General features: G+C 39.1%; 1 protein-coding gene across 1 annotated transcript in view; it reads left to right on the forward strand.

Moving 5' to 3' along the window:
* The window catches only part of LOC127861419 (proto-oncogene tyrosine-protein kinase receptor Ret-like), a 45,278-nt gene extending 28,861 nt beyond the window's left edge, over positions 1–16,417 (forward strand). Inside the window, exons 6-17 of the mRNA XM_052399887.1 lie at positions 1–115; positions 537–671; positions 2,420–2,569; positions 5,988–6,172; positions 7,031–7,220; positions 8,475–8,585; positions 8,870–9,054; positions 11,621–11,734; positions 12,224–12,294; positions 13,028–13,165; positions 13,681–13,780; positions 14,360–16,417. The exon at positions 1–115 is cut by the window's left edge and continues 20 nt beyond it. Coding sequence (XP_052255847.1) covers positions 1–115; positions 537–671; positions 2,420–2,569; positions 5,988–6,172; positions 7,031–7,220; positions 8,475–8,585; positions 8,870–9,054; positions 11,621–11,734; positions 12,224–12,294; positions 13,028–13,165; positions 13,681–13,780; positions 14,360–14,416 — 1,551 coding nt within the window. The 3' untranslated portion in view covers positions 14,417–16,417. The remainder of the gene's footprint in view (positions 116–536; positions 672–2,419; positions 2,570–5,987; positions 6,173–7,030; positions 7,221–8,474; positions 8,586–8,869; positions 9,055–11,620; positions 11,735–12,223; positions 12,295–13,027; positions 13,166–13,680; positions 13,781–14,359) is intronic.
* Positions 16,418–16,668: the final 251 nt, after the last annotated feature.

A 16,668-nucleotide genomic window follows, 5' to 3' on the forward strand; every position in this document is an offset into this window, starting at 1 on the left:
GGTCAGGAATGCGACTTCCACTGCGGTCACTGCATGTCCGGTACCTGTGACCCCGTGGTGGGCGCATGCAACTCGGGATGCATGGCGGGATGGATGGGACACACGTGCAGAACACGTGAGTTGCCGCTAAATGCGCATGCGCGATATGTCAATATTGCACACAAAGTTATATTTAACGAGATGCGGTTAAATATTATGTCTCTAAAATTCAAATGTCATAATATATCAAGACTGTTCAGAATTATGTGTTGCAGTTTTTATAGCAAAACATAACACGTCTTGCATTAAATCGGATCTCTATTAAGGCAAACACTGCAATGATATCAAACAGTGAATAATTAAGGACATCAAGGTAAAAGTAAATGTCATGCGTGTACTTGTTTAACTTTACACAGGTATGCAAATATAAGTCCTTCCATTAATTTACAATGATATTTTGTTAAACAAAATGATCATTTAACTTGTATTTCTTTATACAACTAAGCATGCCATTTGGGAATAATAATTTTTTACCCTGCAATACAACTTTTTCACAGCCTGCCCAGTTGGCATATACGGTGAAGACTGCCTGAAGCGGTGCGGTCAATGTGCCGAGAACCAGTGTGATCGAGCCACGGGCATCTGTACACAGGGCTGTCTAGCCGGGTACCAAGGACTATACTGCCTCGAAGGTTACTTGTTGTCTTTTAAGCTATTGCTTGGTTTATGATATCTGTTTGCTTGGTTAATAAACGTTGTAATTTAATTACATATGTTTTAGTATTTCCCAATACATAAAAGTTATGTGTAAGAGAGTATTAACATATAGGCAAAATGAAAACAAACACGTCAAAGATTAAAAAAAAATGTTTATATTAGATTCACATGATGAATAACCATGTTAAAGTATTATTTTCGGCCACGGATAATAATTAATCGAACAAAATAGAAAAATGTTTACAACACTTTTTTTCATCGATTATTTTGTGAATATTTATTTATCTTCTACATTTCAACGTTTTAAGCCTGAATGACGCAGTACTCGCGCCTTTTATTTTTTCGGAGAGGTCACTGGTTGGAATTGCGGTGAAAAAAAAACACGATATCACCTAGCGATTTTTCTTGATATTGATGCATATAATTATATTGATGCATATTTTATATGAGTCTATAAATTCAATTTTTGCAGATAAGGACATAATTTTTCTGAAATCAAGACTTGTGAATACGCTGAAACCTTCATATAAGCCTAAATAGCAATGCATTAAATAAAAAAACGCTGGGTCGATAGTGTGCGTATATTGTTGGTGGCAGCTGCTTGTCATTTTATTATTATACTGGATATTTAGTATAATTTAGTCTTTATAAAGTACACGATTCTCTTTTCTTTATTATAACAACGTAAAATATCTTCTTGTTAAAATTTGCCTTAATGCACTAACTATTGGTACCTTATGTTGGTTTTCAACCTTTAACATCCAGGCTTGACATTTTAGGACGTAATTTCCGGTACTTTATCGTTTTGATGAATTTATTTATTCAGATTTCGGTCGCAGATTACTTACAGTACATGTCTCATTTACAAATTAGACCAAGCACTTTCAGATAAAAACACCATTTCGTAAGAATCGCAAATAAATCGGTCAGATTTTTGTATCTTTACCAACTGATAAGACATTATGAATCACGTAAAATAATCGTTACTCAGACAAAACAGCAGTTGCTATTTAATATGCATTAGTTATTTATTTATATAAAAATTATTCATTTGTATTGCCATTAATTTCATATTTCGAGTCTTTAGGTAGTGTTTCGAAATGATAATTTTACGCAGTTATCTTCTGCTATTGTTTACGAATACGACTTTATGAATGGGAGGCGGAAAACGACAACGGGCGAGGCATGGTATGGTATTGCGCAAGGGGGGGTTAGAGGGTTAGGGTTAGGATTTGGGTTAGTGTTAGGGGTCGGGTTAGGGTTTGTGTTAGCCTAAACCCAACCCTAACCCTAACCCGACCCCTAACCCTAACCCTTACCCTAACCCTTTTTTGGGGTTATCACACCTGACCATGCCTCGCCCGTTGTAGTTTTCCGCCTCCCTTTATGAATAGACGCAATTTTTCGGTTAAGGTTATTCCGGCCGACCATGCATAGCCGCCTTTATCGTATCGCAAACAAGCCGTTCCAATAAAATAGTTTAATCAAGGGTAGATGAATTCAAATTTGATTTTACAATTGTATCTGCTGATGCTTTTGAAAATAGCAATCGGTAAATAATGCAAGTCGATTAAATGCAAAGTAATCGTCTTTTAGCAGCCAAAAGGGCCTGTCATCATTTGTGCACAATGATAGCTTTTTGGCCTCCAAGTGGCTATTCACTTACATTGGAAGGTGATAATCTGCCTTATATTGAACTGTCTTAACTCTTAAATTTGTCTAGAGTGCCCCGACGGTCGTTACGGAGGCAGCTGCGGAGGCACATGCGGGCATTGCCGCCAGGGGGCGTCCTGCAACAAAAGCAGCGGCGTCTGCGATACCGGCTGTGATACGGACTGGGAGGGGCGTTACTGCACGCAGAAGAAACCGACGGGTATGAAAGCACGGTGTTTAGTTTGGCATCGACGGAAAATAAAACACGGTGTTTAGTTTGGCATCGACGGGTATGAACGCACGGTGTTAAGTTTAGCATCAACGGGTATGAAAGCACGGTATTTAGATTGGCATCGACGGGTATGAAAGCACGGTGTTAGTTTGGCATCAACGGGTATGAAAGCACGGTGTTAGTTTGGCATCGACGGGTATGAAAGCATTGTGTTTAGTTTGGCATCGACGGGTATGAAAGCATTGTGTTTAGTTTGGCATCGACGGGTATGAAAGCATTGTGTTTAGTTTGGCATCGACGGGTATGAAAGCATTGTGTTTAGTTTGGCATCGACGGGTATGAAAGCATTGTGTTTAGTTTGGCATCGACGGGTATGAAAGCATTGTGTTTAGTTTGGCATACTGATACACGGCAGATTGCATCAAAAGCTTCATTAGGCGTATATTGACCATATGAGTCGTGTTCTGAGAAAACTGGGCATAATGCATGTGCGTAAAGTGTCGTCCCAGATTAGCCTGTGCAGTCCGCACAGGCTAATCAGGGACAACACTTTCCGCCTAAATTGGAAGGGACTTCATTTAAACGAAAAATGCCATAAAAGCGGAAAGTGTCGTCCCTGATTAGCCTAGGTAAACAAACCAAAAACCTTGTGAACACTGTAGAAGTCACATTAGATGCACAATCTTCATGTAAGTTTGTCAAAATTTTTGTCTAAATGATATGTTGCTTGAGTTCAAAAATGGTTTCGTTCCGTTGAAAAACACGGCCGCCAGGGGGCGGGGCAGTATTCCTTATATGGCTATAGAGAAACCTTGTGAACACTCTAGAAGTCACAATTTTTGCCCAATCATCATGAAACTTGGTCAAAACATTGGTTTTATTGATATCTCGACGAGTTCAAAAAAGGTCCAGATCGGTGAAAAATCATGGCCGCCAAAGGGGCGGGTCAATTTTCTTTATATGTATACACATGTATAGTGAAAGTATGTGAACACTCTAGAAGTCACATTTTTGGTCCAATCTTCATAAAATTAGGTCAGAACATGTGTTTTTTGGATATGACGGTTGAGTTCGAAAATGGTTTGGATCGGTAAAAAAACATGGTCGCCAGGGGGGGGGGGTCATTTTCCTTATATTTATATAGTAAAAAAAGCTTGTGAACACTCTAGAAGACACATTTGTTGCCTAATCATCATAAAATTTGTACTCAACATCGATTTTATATTTATCTCGGACGAGTTCGAAAATGGTTTTGATGGGTGGAAAACATGGCCGCCATGGGGTGGGGCAGTTTTCTCTATATGTATATAGTGAAAACATGTGAACAGTCTAGAAGACACATTTTTGGCCCAATCTTCGTGAAATTTGGTCAGAACATTTGTTTCCTGGATGCGACAATTGAGTTCGAAAATGGTTTGGATCGGTAAAAAAACATGGCCGCCAGGGGGGGGGTCTCTTTCCTTATATTTATATAATAAAAAAGCATGACTGAACACTCTAGTTTCCTGATTTTCTGGCAGTTTTGTCTGAGCTTTCCTCTTCCTTCCTGCTAGTTTACCTCTTCCAGACATTTTGTGATGCTTTTGTTATATACCGGTAACTAAGAAATCTCTGCAGATTAGTGTAGATTTTTTAATTTCGATTTTTTCTGTAGGTTTAATTCTTGGAATCAAATGCCAGAAAGGAACTGATCTCAGAACTTTCTATTTATAGAATGAGCAGTAGCTTTTACTCAGGAATTTGAGAGAACTCTTTATTCATCAACATACTAGTAATGCTCACTAAAATTTCCCCTGAAGGGTTCACATTTCTGGTAAAATAAACAAGGCACTCAGGAGGTGGTAGTTTTTGTATGTCTACAGTTGTTTATAGTGAAACATTGTGAATACTTTTAGTCACATTTTAGTTCAATCTGAATGACACTTGCTGAGTGCAAATGTTGTTATCATATCTTGATTTAGTTTACTCAATTAGTTTTAATAATATCATCTTCAAACATGGTGACAATCTTTATGAGCATAATATCTTTTGCTCATGGTGAACTTTTGGAATCACCTCTTGTCAATTGTCTGTTTTCCGTTGTGCGTCATGAATATTTGCCTTGTTCACACTGTAGCGGCCACATTTATTGTCTGATCTTCAGGAAACTTTGTCAGAAGATTTGTCCTAATGATATCTTGGACGAATTCAAAAATGGTTCAGGTCTGTTGAAAAACATGGCCGCCAGGGGGCCATTTGTTGTTTATTCTTCATGATACTTGGTTAGAACATTTGTTGTATTCATATCTTGGGCTGAAAAACAGGTCATTTCTTTGCATCTCAGGTGAGCGACTTTGGGCCTTTCAGGCCCTCTTGTTTCGGAATACACATTTGAAGCTAATGAAAAAAAGTAGGATGACTTAAACATTCTATTTAGTTTTATCAACTTCTCGTATCATTATTTAAGGTAGCTTGTTATATGTGTTGGGTATAATTTAACAACATTTTTGACTCAATGCATGAGCTTTCTGTCAAATTGTTTACAAAATCGCGACCGTTTTTTAATATAAGGGTGTGATATTGCAAAAACACGCTATTTCGAGAATGTTTTACAAAATATCAATAAAACAGTCCATTTATATTGACTCGAGTGTGTTGAAGCCTTTCGCTTTGGTCTTATTTTAACCACGGTTTATTTCTTGAATGAATTAGTTGTTCGTGTCCTTTGAAAGATCTCTGAACGCTCAATATGTGACCTCTGGGTCGCACGGCAAACATCATATCCGCCACACCACTGAGATTGCGTTATTCGCAAATATGCATCATACATAAGTAGACGGAATCTCTGTTTTAGATCAATTTTGTTTTATGAGTTGCACTGAGATCAGTTTGTCAGAGTTTCTGTTGCTATTTTCATTTGCGGTAAATATATTGCCTTGTTTTCATGCAAGATCTTTGTTGCGATTGTTAGAAGTACATATCTCGGAGACTGGAATGTTCAATTAGTGTTTTATTTTATGTTTTTAATTCGATTTGCGTGTGGAACATTTGCTCTGCACCTTAAATTGGATGTGTTCTCCACTGGCTCTAGGTAACTGAAGCTCGATTGGTCATTGTCGGCTCGGGTAATACTTAAATGTACCCCGGGTACTCTTTAGTATACTTACATGAACCGGGTACGGAAAATATACTTAAACGTGCCCGTGAATTTAACGCCAAATTTGTTGTTGTCGGCCTTTTTTTAAATTAATAATGTTTATATTAATAAAAAAAATCTAAAAAGGGCCTTAATTTTATTGAAACAGTTTTAACTCCTACTAAAAAAAGCAGTTTGAGGCAGTTTTTTTTCCATGTTTTTTTTTCAAATTAATTGCTGTCATAAAATAAAATACATGTATATAATCGTGTATGTCGCTTTTGTTTTCAGACCCATTTATCTACAACAATAACCTACTTCCGGAGGAATCGGAAATCAGAAAGCCGTCGACGGTCTCGTTGCTAGTGGTGATCATCGTGTTGCTATTTATAGCTCTCTCCTCGACTGTCCTCTACTTTCTGTGTATTCGGCCGCGGCAGACGGACATTGCCAATCAGCTGACACGTCTGTCATCGGTGAGCAAGTTATGTTAACCCTTTCCCTCTCAGAAGCATAGTGAAAATGGCTAGGTGCAAAGAGCATAAAAGCCGAACAGCCTGCGAGTTACTCGCAGTCTGTTCAGGTTTTATGCTGTTTGCCGCTCATCAGTATCTAAGGGTTAGAATTTACCGGTAAGGTTTTAAAACTTGAAAATAGTTTGAAAGGTCTTTGATTTAATTAAACTTTCTAAGGGACTTCAAATGCGTAAAAATACGTATCTAAGTGGCACTCTTGCACAACAATACTTCTATCATTTAAACAAACAAAACATAAATATATACATCTTTTTCCTCTTGCCCATCAACTTATTCATCATCATACATCCTGTTTTCTTCTTAATCGTCTCCATCTCATGATCATTGCTATTATCCAAACCATCATGCATTTCACCACTATTATGCTAGTTCTGTGTGGTTTAAAGTAAGCGCAACATAGTGTAATGTAAGTGATGTTCCAAGTAGATTAGGCACAATGTGATTTAAAGTGAGTCCTGGGTCGTAGTAATTGATGTGTCCTCTAAAGAAAGTGCATGGGTGCAGGGTTTTGTAAACCAAATAAAGTGTTGTGCGAAGAAATCGAAGAACACTGCAAAGTGCAGTGTTAACATAATCTACATCATCATGACAAACAATACCACCACCACCTTCATCACCATCAACAACATCATTTTCGTCGTCGCCAATTAATTTCACTATTGGCTGCGTCGTCAACGTTATCATCATGTTGTATTCATAGTCCCACCTATGCAGTGCATTGAAAAAGGGAAATTTATAATTAACATGAAATGCAAACATTCTTATTTCTGTATAGTTGTGGATTTAATAATTGTTCAGGTCCGAAGCAACGAGGATGCGGAACCTCATTTGTACGAGCAGGTCCAGTGCGGACCATGGGAGATAACCAAGGCAAACCTCGTTTTTACTTCGGATAAGCTCGGTCAGGGTCAGTTCGGGCAAGTCCGTAAAGCCTTCATCAAGAACATCCGAAGTCACGACGTGGCCGTAGCGCTAAAGTCGCTGAAAGGTAGATGTCCGTTAGCCCTTATATTATCCGTAGCTATTTAAACGGATGACAATGAGCCGAGACTATGGAACAACTTAAGCTATATTTTTTTTTTACTTGCCAACATGTTTACCACTTAAATTGCATAAATGAACGTAGCACAATGTCCATCGATGCATAGTATAATGTATTGTAACTTGGATGAGGAAGTTAACATGGCTTCATACGTTTGAACGTTGTAACGTGTAAAAGCGTAACTGACGTCGCACATGTGGCTTTTGGCATAACGTCTGACGTCAAACTAGTGGCTTGTTGCACCAAGTATGGCGTCACACGTGTTGCTGTTTGCACTACGTCTTACACAACATGTGTGGCTGTTTGCACTACGTCTGACGTCATTCGATTGGCTGTTTGCATTACGTCTGACGTCTCACGTGGGGCTTTTTGCACTACGTCTGACGTCATACGTGTGTCTGTTTGCACTACGTTTTACATCACATATGTGGCTGTTGGCACTACGTCTGACGTCACACATGTGGCTGTTTGCACTACGCATGAGGTCACATGTGTGGCTTTTTGTACTACGTCTGTCGTCACATGTTTGGCTGTTTGCATTACGCATGACGTCTCACGTACGGCTGTTTGCACTATGTCTGATGTCTCACGTGTGGCTATTTGAACTACGTCTGACGTCACACATGTGGCTGTTTGTACTACATCTGACGTCACGCGTGTGGCTGTTTGCATTACGACTGACGTCACATGTGTGGCTGTTTGTACTTCGTCTTAAGTCTCACGTATGGCTGTTTGCACTACGTCTTACATCACAGGTATGGCTGTTTGCACAACGTCTGACGTCACACGTGTGGCTGTTTGTAATACGTCTGATGAATCACGTATGGCTGTTTGTACTACGCCTGACGTCACACGTGTGTCTGTTAGCACTACGTCTGACGTCACACGTGTGGCTGTTTGTACTACTTATGACGTCTCACGTTTGACTGTTAGCAATACATATGGCGTCACACATGTGGCTGTTTGTACTACGTCTGACGTCTCACGTATGGCTGTTTGCATTACGTCTGACGTCACACGTTCGGCTATTTGCACATTGTCTGACGTCACACATGTTACTGTTTGCTCTACGTCTGACGTCACACGTATGGCTGTTTGCATTACATCTGACGTCTCACGTGTTACTATTTGCACTACGTCTGACGCCACACGTGTGGCTGTTTCAACTACGTCTGACGTTACACGTATGGCTGTTTGCAGCAAACGCCTCCGAGAAGGATAAGACGGACTTTATGAACGAGTTGATGATCCTGAAGAAAGTAGGTCACCATCCCAACGTCGTGTGCCTCGTCGGATCTTGCAACATTGGCGGTACGAATTTATGGGGGCCCGTTTATAATACTAAACAATTATTCTTTATTATTATTGTTTTTGTTGTTATTAATACAAATATTATTATTTATCTGCTACGAGAAATTTACATCTATTGTTTGCCATCAACATCATGAGACATTAACAATGCAATAGCATCAACATTGTTTTAACTTCTTTGATTCAGTAATGCTATTACGGCTTTTATATTACAAGAACAACGATCTGGTTGTTTGCAAACAGAATGCTCCAACGTATATACAATTCTTTATTTTTGTATTAAGGCACATTATACCTGGCCATGGAATATTGTCCCCATGGTGATCTACGCACGCATCTCCGCGAGAGCCGGAAGCGGAGACAGAAGATGTACAGCAACGTTCAGAACACGTCTGCGCTGTCTTACTCGAACATGCTCAAGTTCGCGCTCGATGTGGCCAGCGGAATGTCACACCTAGCAGACAGACAGGTACCCGTCACCCATATTGGCATGATCTGGTATCTTTTGGGGGGTGAAGATCTTCCAAACTGTAGATCATTTAATGTTGCGGCGTCTTCATCTCGCGTATTCAAATTCCAAATCAATATTGGCTGTTTTTGTAAATTTGTGTTGATAATCGTTCAAAAAGATTTTTCGGTATTTTTTTTCTCCGTGACGAGCACATATTGTTCTAATCGAGCATTTCCTAATGATGAACCGATTTTGAAAATATAAAATTTGTCAATGACAAATATAAATATCATGAATAAATGTAAAAATATGTGGGTGTAAAATTCACATAATACATTTGAACCGTAAGTGAAAATGATACAATGGTGAAATAAAATTATTGGTTATTGCTCTCCAGGGGCGGATCCAGGATTTCTGGTTAGGGGGGGGGGGGCGGGATATTGAAAGATTTGCTGGGGATCAAGGGGGACGCTAGGGCCCCTGGCGGGTGCAGGGCAAAGCTCTGCTAGGGGGTCCAGGTGACGATGCCCACCGGAAGCTTCACGATTTTAGTGATTTCGAAGGCTCTGACAACCACTTCTCGAGCATGTCACGCCTTATACTTTCATCAAAGTACCTTCTTATAATGCAAAAAAGTGCATAGTTTGTCGTTTAGGGGGTCCAGGGGGCAAAGCCCCCCGGAAGCTTCACGATTTTAATGATTTTGAAGGCTTTGACAACCACTTCTCGAGCATGTCAGGCCTTATATACTTTCATCAAAGTACCTTCTTTTAATGCCAAAAAAGTGCATAGTTTGTCGTTTAGGGGGTCCAGGGAGGCGAAGCCCCCCGGAAGCTTCACGATTTTAATGATTTTGAAGGCTTTGACAACCACTTCTCGAGCATGTCAGGCCTTATATACTTTCATCAAAGTACCTTCTTTTATGCCAAAAAAGTGCATAGTTTATCGTTTAGGGAGTCCAGGGAGGCGAAGCCCCCCGGAAGCTTCACGATTTTAATGATTTTGAAGGCTTTGACAACCACTTCTCGAGCATGTCACGCCTTATATACTTTCATCAAAGTACTTCCTTATAATGCCAAAAAAGTGCATAGTTTATAGTTTTGGGAGTCCAGGGGGGGGGGGGGGGGGGCGAAGCCCTCCCGGAAGCTCCACGATTTTAGTGATTTTGAAGGCTTTGACAACCACTTCTCGAGCATGTCACGCCTTATATACTTTCATCAAAGTACCTTCGTGTAATGCCAAAAAATGAATAGTTTATCGTTTAGGGGTCTAGAGGGGCGAAGCCCCCGGGAAGCGTCACGATTTTAGTGATTTTGAAGGCTTTGGCAACCACTTCTCGAGCATGTCACGCCTTATATACTTTCATCAAAGTTACTTCTTATAATGCCCAAAATGTGCATAGTTTATAGTTTTGGGGGTCCAGGGGGGCGAACCCCCCCCCCCCCCCCCGGAAGCTCCATTATTTTAGTGATTTTGAAGGCTTTGACAACCACTTCTCGAGCATGTCAAGCCTTATATACTTTATCAAAGTACCTTCTTATAATGCCAAAAAAGTACATAGTTTATAGTTTTGGGGGTCCAGGGGGGCAAAGCCCCCCCCCCCCCCCCCCGGAAGCTCCACGATTTTAGTGATTTTGAAGGCTTTGACAAGTTTATAAAGGTGATTTAGATCTAGTTAAGTGTAAAACATCAAATGAATTTACTTTACTTTGGAGATTTTGGGGGGGGGGGGGGGGGGCGTACGCCGCGTCCGCGCCCCCCCCCCCTTTGTTCCGCCTATGCTCTCTGTTTACGTTTGGCGTTCGTTCTTTGTAAACGAATTCTTATTTATATCTAAACTGCTTATATCAACTCGCCAATACACTGCTTAACATGCCGACAGTTCCACACCTTGTAAAGTCCTTTCACTAAAGACTCGTGCATGCATTGCTTCGGTTTTTTATAGTTAAACTCTTGCTGATGTCACAAAACTTGAACTTTTCTTACATATAGAGGTTGTTGTTTTTTCCTCGCAATTACGGGAAGTTATAAATGCCTTATTCGATGACAACTTTCTTGGAAAAGCAGCAAATACGACAATAACCAACAGTCGAGGAGCGATCTTGGAAAACCGGCATAACATATTTATGCCTAATGGTCTCTCCCATCCTTCTAAATTGGATCAATTTATTTCCAAAATTAGGGATGTCTAGTATATTTATTTCTATATTTAGAATATTTCTTACAAAAATTCCTTAAAGCAAACAACGCAGACCCTGATGAGACGCCGCATGATGCGGCGTCTCATCTGGGTCTACGCTGTTAAGCAAGGCCTTTTTTCTAGACGCTAGGCATAAATGGGTTAATGAATGTGCATTAATTATCAAAGTATCGCCCCATATAAGCGTGTGTGGTCCACACAGGCTAATCAAGGACGGTCCGTTCTTAGGGAAAAATTTTGTTTTAAAGATGTCGTCTGAACGAAAAGCCAGTTTAAAGAAAAGTGTCGTCGCTGATTAGCCTGTGCGGTTGATACCTAACGCACATGCAGGATCTGGCTTTTTTACCAATAACATAACGTTGCTATGGTGTATTTTACCGCTAGATAATCCACCGTGACATGGCTGCTAGGAACGTGCTTCTAGATGACAACTACGTGGCCAAGGTTGCCGACTTCGGGCTCTCTAAGAACGATGATACCTACGTGAAAACTACACGGGTGAGCATACACACATCACTATTATATATTGATATATAATGAGTGTACAATGGGCAGAGTACTACGGGGATGTCCGAAATACTTTTTGTTTGCGTTTGTGAGAATCTTAATGTATTATTGTGTGAGGCTCTACCTCAAATATTTAAGATGTCTCCTCGAACAGTAGAATACAGACATACTGAGATATTAAATGTGTTAAACAACCTCGCACCGTATAACGAGGGGTCATACTGTTTTAACTAAGTTTGTAATACCATCTCTTGTAAATTAAGTTTAACAATCGAGTTAGCACGTAAGGTGTTAACATATGTTCTTATTAGCCGTCAATTCTTATTCAAATATTATTTAAATACGACGCGTAATAAAATATTCATAATAGAGAATTAATTAATTAATTAATTAATTAATTATGCAAAAGGTCTGTTTTTTTTCTTCATGTGATGATCGGGTGAAATGTTACTTTTTGAAGCTGCATGTTTTTCATTCCAGTCGAAAGTGCCAGTCCGATGGCTGGCCCTGGAGTCTATATTCAGTAACACCTACACCATGCAGAGCGACGTGTGAGTATGTCCGGTACACGACTTGTCATATCACTACAATTAACCCATTTATGCTTAGTGGACTCTCCCATCCTTCTAAATTGGATCAATTTATTTCACAAATTAGGTATGTCTAGTATATTTATTTCAATATTTCGAATATAACTTACAGATATTCCTGTAAGCAAACAGCGCAGACCCTGATGAGATGCCGCATCATTCGGCGTCTCATCTGTGTCTACGCTGTTTGTCAAGGCCTTTTTTCTAGACGCTAGGCATAAATGGGTTAAACGAGACTTTATTTTACACATGTTGAATCATATACAGTGAGCACATTGACACTGGTCCTATATTTAATAAATAAATGTTATGTTAAATGAAAGTGCAAAAAGCACAAGCTTGCTCCTTAACATTATTAACATAACATGTACCTTTTATAAACGTTTGCGTAGTTTATTTAGAGACACATGATTGTATAATGAAATACATATACTTAAATATAGATAGCGGATACATCAAACAAAACGCCATAAAACATTGCACAAAAATGAAATCTACATCTAGAATGGTAAGACACAACGAGCGAAATCATCTGCAAAGACTTAAAACAGTGGCTGGCTACATAAGATCATTATAGATTCATAGCAATTATTTATACCAATTAATCCTGTACAGCTGCATGTGACCGCTTGTTGTGTTGCTATGGAATATGCATGTACATGTATATTACCAATGAGTCCATGCTCTTTTGCAGGTGGTCGTTCGGAGTGTTGCTATGGGAGATCGCCACGTTTGGCGGCACCCCGTACCACGGGATGGATACCCAGCAGTTCTGTTCGCTCCTCAAGCAGGGCTACCGTCTGTGTCGACCCAGGCACAGTGACATGGCACTGTACGTGATATTCACAACAATTGCTCACCGCTCACAATAATAATAACATGCCGATCCATGTAGGAGCAGCAATTTGGCACTGCCTTTTCACAGAATTTATACAATGCCGCCATAGGTAAAGCGATTGTATGCTTTACGTAGTCTTTTCGGTTGTCATGGGCGCATAGGCAACATACAAGTAAATAATAGGGTATCTCTCCGTAATCCATTTTAAAGTTGTGCCAATTTTTGAGGTCCTACTCCAATGATATAAAAGCTTAGACATGCCTATGTAGTTATTTTGTATATCTGATGTGTGTCTGCAAAATTGCGATGCCTTTCATTGGGGGCTAAGTTGAAAGTTGAGCTTCGTTTAATGTGCATTTACTGTGTTTTTGGCGAATTCCTGTTGTATGTCGATGTCTGCATTCAGTCAGGATGCATGTTCTTTGAAGTAACACTGCATACTTTTATTGCATTTTGGAAAAGGATATATTAATATTTGATAATCTGAAATGCGCTTGTTCCAACTACAGGTACCGGTTGATGCTACAGTGCTGGCAAGAACAGCCGGAAGCCAGACCGGACTTTAACGATCTCAAAGCGAGGCTTCAAGCGATGCTGGACGACACACAGGTACAAGTAGTACGGGCAATAGGAGAGTCCGATCTGCTGTAAAACAAAAATGGTCGAAGTGCCAACGCTGATATACGCGTATTTAAATCGCAAAACATTTTACTAGCCGTTCGTTAACCCATTTATGCCTAATGTCTAAAAAAGGCATTGGCAAACAGCATAGACCCAGATGAAACGCCGCATGATGCGGCGTCTCATCAGGGTCTGCGCTGTTTGCTTAAAGGAATTTCTGTAACAAATATTCTAAATATAGAAATAACTATACTAGACATCCATAATTTTGGAAATAAATTGATCCAATTTAGAAGGATTGGAGAGTCCGCTAGGCATAAATGGGTTAAACCAACAATCCTGCGACACGTTGTATTCATAAGATAGTAATGACGCGATGACCACCCGTCGATAATGCTGTGCGCTATATTGACGAAAAAGATTGAAACCGTCCGTACCGTCAACGTTATTTGACTAGAAATAACAATGCGACTACGGTATTAAGTACGTTTTACAGTTTAGAATGAAGTTTATAATTTCGGTACAGATGTTACATACCGGAGATAAATTATAACCTCTTTCTTTCAGATTTACATCAATATCGATGACGAGATGCCGTACACGGACATGAACGGAGAGCTATGAACGCTCCTTGTACAAGATGCATGTTAAATATATGACAGAGGACGGGTATAGCTATAGAACGGTTCAACGGTTGTATGCCACGGTCGGATTTGATGATATGAAAGTCAATTCTTCTTGGTTGAGCATCAAGTATTATAAAGGTGGATGCCTTGGACAACGGTGGTTTGGACACACCGGTAGTCGTATCTGTTACAAGACAATGTCTTAACTGTATGGATGATGAATCGTCGTGACTGTATTATGCAATGCGTTGATAATATAGGAATACACCGTATTAACTGGTCTTAATTAAACAGTGCAGAGTGTGTTGTGATTGTGAAGAAAAGCCCGGTGGTTTATATGAATACTGTTATATGATAATCTTTATTTAAGTAACCGTAGATTTTTTTGGTTTATATCAAGTTAAGTGATAATAAATTGATATATGACGTAATTAAAAAAAAGATGAACGCACAAGAAGTAAGCGATGAAAACATCAGTGACCTATTAAATGTGATAACAGGTAGATGCAAACACGTATGTGATAACAGGTAGATGCAAACACGTATGTGATAACAGGTAGATGCAAACACGTATTTAAAACGAATAACAATCGTACTTTATGAAATTTTGACATATGCGTAACGACATAGAAAGTAATAGTGCAAGGGACGAAAGATGCGAAATCAAATTTGTATGAGGTGAACTATTTCGAGTGTATCTTGATAACAATAAAAACTTAATATTCCGTTGGACCGCACATTGATTTCGTCCATGAATTAAATATAAACGTTGGCGTTTTGACATATCTGATTGGGTAGTTACGTCATAACGGAGAGATAAGCACTTTGTACTTTTACTTGAAACAGAACACTCATTGAAATACACCTTGGTAAATTTTCCATTGCGAATGTCGAAAATGAGAATATTATAGTGGATTGTACATCAAAAGCTTAAATTGTGCACCAAATGACGTTCTTCAATACTGAAATATAGAGTGCAATGGAATCGTTTAAAGCGGGTTGCAGGTTCGACCCCCTTGTAATCGCTGACGTATATTGTATGCACAGGTCATTTAAAATTAAGAAAGTAGTTAGACACGCTCAATTCTAGCTCTTCTTAACGCGTTCCCAGTGAAGGGCTATTAAAAATCACACAAGCGATGTCGGTTACAATTAACTTTAAAAATGATTTTCTGTTTTGTTTTTTTTTGTATGAGAAACGTGTTTATACTCACGAAAACACACCTTTTCGGCCATTTACGTTCGCAAAGGCTCTTTTATTTCGCTAAAGCGCGTGTTATGCATTCAGCTTACGTCAGCGTCAACAACTTTAACACAGAAGTACTAATGTACCTATCATTGCCATTCGCTTGCAAGATTAAGACATGTATTGTATACGCGGCATTCACGAAACGATGCAAGTCAGGGAATGTTGTATTCGATTTGTTAAGAGACTTTGTTATACAATTAAATGAAAAAATGCAAGTAACTGTTAATAAAGTCGATAATAATTTAAATACAGTTAAACTTATATCCAATAGATTTCTTTTACAGATTGCAATCATAACACTGTATGTTTTTGTTTCAATCTTATCATAAGAATTTACATTCACATTGCTGTAATTGATTCGTTAAATCGTACAAAATACTTAAGGCGCGGTCTGGGAAAACTGTGCTTAATGCATGTGCGCAGTGTCGTCTCCAATAAGCCTGTGCAGTTAGCACAGGCTGACCAAAACAACTTTCCGCGTTAAAGACTTCCGTTTAAAGGAAGTCTCTTCGAAACAAAAATCAAGTTGAGGCAGAAAGTGAGGACTTTCCATGCATATCTTGAACGACATATGTACACGTGCATCACGACCGGTTTTCCAAGGGCGAAGCTGAAATGTAATATATTTTTTATTGAAAAACGTGTGGACATTATGTACGTTACTTCATTCTTACGTGTCCTTGTACATGGATATTATATTGAATTTCATGTATATATCTTTTTGATGTTTTTAATAAAACCATAATTATATCGATGTGGAGAATTTATAATTTGTGTAATGTGTTGGCCATATTTCACTAAAAGCTCATTCAAATCCATAATTATATTGCAGAAAGATCGGATGCATCATTTTATCAAATAAATTGGTGTTGGTATCAAAACCATTTTACTTCGTAGCATGAAACATACGTTTACTACGCCAAAATAAAAGCATATTACTTTGGTCTAATTAACAATAGTTAACGTTAAGCAAAAACACATCAGTTTACACACACAAAGTA

Source organism: Dreissena polymorpha, chromosome 16, assembly GCF_020536995.1.
Source record: "Dreissena polymorpha isolate Duluth1 chromosome 16, UMN_Dpol_1.0, whole genome shotgun sequence".
Taxonomy (NCBI): domain Eukaryota; kingdom Metazoa; phylum Mollusca; class Bivalvia; order Myida; family Dreissenidae; genus Dreissena; species Dreissena polymorpha.